Source organism: Mytilus trossulus, chromosome 7, assembly GCF_036588685.1.
Source record: "Mytilus trossulus isolate FHL-02 chromosome 7, PNRI_Mtr1.1.1.hap1, whole genome shotgun sequence".
Taxonomy (NCBI): Eukaryota; Metazoa; Mollusca; class Bivalvia; order Mytilida; family Mytilidae; genus Mytilus; species Mytilus trossulus.
The window spans coordinates 62526019-62532018 of record NC_086379.1 but is presented as its reverse complement, the minus strand read 5'-3'; the positions used below and the strand labels follow the sequence as shown (position 1 = coordinate 62532018).

General features: G+C 31.4%; 1 protein-coding gene across 1 annotated transcript; it reads left to right on the top strand.

Annotated features, from left to right (window-relative positions):
• Positions 1-201: 201 nt before the first annotated feature.
• Positions 202-2618, top strand: LOC134725503 (uncharacterized). The gene is made up of 4 exons (XM_063589373.1): positions 202-333; positions 435-552; positions 982-1197; positions 1795-2618. The coding sequence occupies exons 2-4, from the start codon at positions 490-492 to the stop codon at positions 2317-2319; spliced, it is 804 nt and encodes a 267-aa protein (XP_063445443.1). The 5' UTR covers positions 202-333; positions 435-489; the 3' UTR covers positions 2320-2618.
• Positions 2619-6000: the final 3382 nt, after the last annotated feature.

Sequence of the window (6000 nt, the reverse complement as noted above, 5' to 3'; positions counted from 1 at the left end):
GGCTAATAACTCGAAAACAAGCACATTGACCCCTTATTTTTTTTTGCTTTTTGGATTCCTCAATTTATTCCCTATCAATAAAAACTAGTTTTATGAAAAGTTATTTATTTTGAAACTGAGCAGCGAACATCCTTAACTGGATTTTAAAACGGGAAGTATATAACCGGCAGATTAACACATGACATGACAAAATATTGAATAAAAATATTTTTTCTCAAAAATGAAAGTGAAAGTGCATTTTATTTTCAGAATATTGCAAAATAATTTTTGTTTTGTGTGTTGTTATTAGAGACGACATAATTGTGTTATCAGTTCTTTTTTGTTTATAATGAGGTAAGAACGTTTTTGTTACAACTATGTTCATATAAAGATGTTTTGATAGACAAAAATGTCATTTGTTAGACTAAATCATATATTTTCCTTTTTATAATTAGTAGGCGAATTTAAAATTGACCACAAAACTTATGGAATAAACAAAGAATAGAAGGGATGGACCTAAGTGTTATAAAAAACGGAAATGAAGAAAACGGATCTGAGAAGAACCCAGCAGAGGTAACGTTTTTAAAGTTCATTGAAAACCATTTACTTTGTTCGTAATCAGTATGATTGGATTGATTAGTTAATTGATTAATTGTTGCTTTTTATACAGGGAATAGATTTATTTAAGATTAAACTTGATATTGGATAAAGGTTAACCCAAAATTAATGAACACAAAAAGTTAATATTTCCGTGTCACGTTTTGCTTTTAAAGGCGAGTTAATGCAGCTTCAAATATGTTAATTTAATCTTAGATAATACTGTCAATTATAAAAAAAAACAATAATTAGTTTATAGCAATGTTACTTCTGGGGAGGATACATGACGCATTTTAAATACGGGAACATTTTCATTATAAATGAACACGTTCCAAAGTGAAATCTGCATTAACTTTATATTTTGTATTTCCAGTTATCGTTCTTTAATCAATATCTAATTTTCAGAAAATTGTAGAGACGAATACATTAGGAAAGCGTAGAAACTCTACCTCACCATCACTGACAGATGAACCAGTCATTAAGAAAATCAAAACAGACTGTGATGAACCTGAAAATGAGGAAGAGAATGAACCTAAAAATGAGAAAGAGGATAAATCTAAAAATGAGGAAGAGAATGACGATGAAAACATACCACAACCTATGAAAAAAAGAAAAGAAGCGGTACATTTGTTTTTACCATGTTTAAATAAACACTTATATATGTATTTTTTCGGATGATAACATCTAGCGTCTTTGAGGTTCCAACCTTCACCCTTACCCGAAACAATAGTGTAACATAACATCATAGAAAGACACACAAATAAATTATCAATTAAAACGGATTCACTCAATCAAAAGATATATTATCAAAATCATTAAACGATTGCATTTGATCTATTATGACGCGATGTAAATACAAAATTAATAAACTACATTTTGTAAGAGGTGAGTTGTTAAAACATCAGAAGGACAACCACAACATTGGACAAAATGCCGCCAATGAATAGTTTTTCTTATTTGCAAACCGTCCACATTCCTATTGTTTTGCAAATAATAATTATGAAAATGACGGCTTGTAGAGAGATAGTATAATGTTTCTAACAAGGAATTCAGTGTTCCTTGTATCCGTTTGTTTCTGTGAAAAATGTATGAGAGTGTTATATATAAAAAAAAAACAATTAAAAGGCGAATTCCGCCACAATGTTAAACAAATGTAATCAGTAATTTTCATTCAGTCGAGGTTTAAACTTGATTTTTATTTTGTGTTCTAATTATCAGGCAAATTTTCCGAAGTTGTACCGATTACTTCATGAGAATGAAGATATAACTAAGGGATTAACAGCAAAATCACCAGGCGCGGAACAAGATGTGGCTACCCATGTTGCAACTGGAAGCAAAAAAGGTCGTACCTCTCAGTATATTTCAACATGTGCGTCACTTAACAAAGCAGAATCGTTAAGGAATTTGAAACTGAACAGTGGATATAAATGGGGTATGAAGCACATTGCAGAAATCGACGTTGGTATGTTACCAGATGATGTAGAAATAATTGATTTGCGAACACGGATGTTGAGAAGAAAATACGAAATATCTGACAAAGAGATAAATGAAAATTTTCACAAATTTGCAGAAAGTCACCAGGAAGTTTTACTAAAAGGTACAGTACCAGCATCATGTTTAAAATTACATGAATTCACCGGAGTTGTTCCAGACTCAGACAACAGTTGTAGTGATTCTGATGGTTGTGGGTTTGACTATGATTCATACAATTCAAATCCAGATTCAGATGCAGATTGGTTCTAATTCCAAGTAGGATGAAAGGATAATGCAAAACACACAAGACACTTTATAATTCAAATCTGAAATATGCAAGTAAACATTAATAAACATTAATAAGACAAAGAGAGTTTCTTCAAAAATAGCAACGGAATATAATTATAACATGAAGATTATTAAAAACTAAAAAGAGTATCAGTAAAGTTATGCAGTTGTTCATCGATCACCAAGAACAACCATTATCACACGGACAATAACTTATCTTTTTCTATACGGAAACTTTGTGTAAATAATTTTAATTCTTTTATCAGTAAAACCTATAATATAAAGTGCGGATCTCGAAATTTCATATTCTCTAACATATGTCATACATTTCAAATGGAGACGGATAAATAAATATAAAATCTATGATTTTTTACTAAAATATTTAATAATATATCGAGGATTGTTTCGATAAACTTGTGCAATAAATAAGATGTTCACACGGTCAACGCTTTTACAACCCTATGAAATTGCTAAAAAAAAAAGCATTCAATACTTATAATTTCATTTTTTTGGAATCATCATGACAAATCGATATATTCAGCATTCATTTCTTTAAAACGGTGCATTATTTGGGATATTAAGGTGAATTTATAAGTATGACGCAAAAGCGTTGTTATCCAATCAAAACAATGGATTCTTCTGAAATATACATGTAATGTTATTATATACATCACATATCGATGTAACTTCACCAGTGCGCGCAGGGAAGCAAATTTGGTAGATGGAACATTCAAATGGTTTTTTTTGTTTTGAAGATTTATGGCCTTAATAGTAGATTTAAAGGAGGAATGGAAGATACCAGAGGGACATCCAAACACATACATCTAAAATAATCTAAAAAAGGTCATAATTAGAATATAAAAAAAGACAAACAATAGTACACAAAACACAAAACTAACGACTAATCAACACGAAGCCCTAAAAACATTGGTCATCGTAGGTGCTATGGAAGAGTAAGCAGATCCTGATGCTCATGTTAGTAAAAACCCAATAAAAAGTCCAATACGGTTTGTCACCTCGTGAAAATGGGTCCGGATTATAGCTACGACGCTAGAAATCTATCCGCTATCATGAAACATGTTAAGTAAAACAAAGTGTTATTTTTTTTTATAAAACACGAACACAGATTACTGATTTAAATAACAACAAGAACCATTTAACCTACTGTCCCACTTAGTTTTCGAGTCAACATACCATGCTTTTATATATATAGTAAATTTAAGTTTGTGTTCTACAGAATATTTGTTCCGCAATGTTTATACATGATATTTATACAAACATTTATTTGAAATAGTCACAATGAATAAAAAAACTCTTTGATAATATAAAACAGAAGATGTGGTATGATTGCCAATAAGGCAACTATCCACAAAAGACCTAAATGACACAAACATTAACAACTATACGTCACCGTACGGCCTTCAACAATGAGCAAAGCCCATACCGCATATTCAGCTATAAAGGGCCCCGATAAGACAATGTAAAACAATTCAAACGAGAAAACTAACGGCCTTATTTATGAAAAAAAGGAACGAAAACCAAATATGTAACACATAAACAAACGACAACCACTGAATTACAGGCTGTTGGATAGGCACATACATAAATAAAGTGGCGGGGTTAAACATGTTAGCGGGATCCCAACCCTCCCTCTAACCTGGGACAGTGGTATAACAGTACAAAATAAGAACGAACTATACAAATAAGTACTCATCAGATAGACAAAAAATACAAGTGGACGTGGCCGGGTACTTATACTTCCCGACACAAAAAAAACACAATGAAAATTTGTTGTAGAATACTGTCTAGGAGAACATTAAAAAAATATTTCTATTGTATTTTAACTAAATAAAGTTCCCATCCCCTAGACTAACAATATCATTTGATGTTTGAACTACTATTGCCTTATATAGCGTCTGGATGTATGTATGCGTAATTTCGAATACTTTGGGGGGAAAAAGAAGAAATATAAGTCAACATCAAATGCGTGCCAAAAATATTATGATAGTTTTTAGCGGACTAAACAGTATGGTTTTTCTCATAGTTTCCTGATGTAAAAAGTTCCTTAAAGGGACTTTATTAAGTTTGATGCATATGTTTTTGTAAAGACGATGTTTCGAATAAGTCAATAAAACAACAGTTCAACGACACACATTACTGAAAGACACCATTAGATGGAATCTTACATACATCAACGTGAGAATGTGCCGAAAAATAAATACAGCTCTAAATTTAGGAAGTCATTAAAAGTTACAAAAAAGTTGTGAAATAACTTTGAAAGAAAGAATAGAAAAACAAATTATAGTGCAAAGAGATTGATAATTTCTCAACATTTTAGTGAAAGCCATATTTATATAGCAGAAAGTGAAGGTAGTAAATGCTTTTAAAAAAGGAGCTTTGAAATTATTACAAATGAGATAACTATTTAAGTGATAGACATTCAAAAAGAAGAATTTGATGTGTTCATTAGACAGTTCTAAGCAATCATTTGAATATTCAGAAAAGTGCGGAGGGAATTGTATGCTAGCGGTTTAGTTTTTAATAAATAAAAAAAAAATGTCAACACAAATGATTAAAAAGAGTAAAAGAAGAACTTCTCTGTGGAAAGGAATGTCTCTGTAAAGGCTGTAAAGGAGAATACCTAAACCAAATCAAAGTTCGAAGAATTCAAACTGTAATTGTGTATGAGTTTACAAAAAAAGTTACAGTGCGGAAACTGAAAACGTTGCATTTTTTCTAGAAATAAAGGAGCATTACCCTCAAACCGTTAATGAAATTCTGCCAAAATTTAATCTCCGTTTGCAATTTGTGTATTGTGTATGCGTTTCATGAAATTTAGATCAGAAAAACTTAAGTTAAAGTGCGGAAACCAAGTTGTAAAGGTGCAAAACTCTAGAACGGCGAGGGACTCATTCCTAATTTCGAACTCTGTCTGAGAAATTTGGTTCATATTATTGTGTATGAGTTTCATAAAACTAGGACGAGAAAACATACATTATATTGTATGTTTTCACGACGTCTCTGAACCGCTGAATAACTGCGTTGTACCCTTATGATTTAAATTGTAATAAGGTAAGAACGTTATTCATTCTAGCATTCTAGAGTATACAAGTATCACGAAATCTAATAGTTTCAAGCTGTTGGTGTCTCATATAAAACACTTATAGGATATTGAATGTATCTTTTCATTTACATAAGTGCGTTCTTCAACTTTTTCCAGGTTAACAAGGTGTCATTGTTTCAATCCTAAAAAAAAGTTCTATTACTTCTGGAAAAGACTTTTAAAGAGACAAAAGATGCCAGAGGGACGTTCAAACTTATGTCGAAAATAACGCCAGGGCTTAAAAATATAAAGACCATAAACAAACAATAGTACACAAAAAAGTATACCATTTTGAAAGGAAATCTTCAATTACGTTAATTATACCCTTGTAGATTTTTTAAAAAAAACAGGCTAATTCCGCTACAAGGCAGCACTCGCACCCGCAAAGTGGAGAGGGATTAATATAACTTGCAAAACTTGTTTACCAATCCACTATTAATAAATATGTTCAAACTTAAATGGTGATATAGCACGGTAAGGAGAATATGACGACAGTAAAACCTATCATGCATGCAAGATTTTGTTTTAGGAGGACTATGAGTACTATTGTGTTACGAATC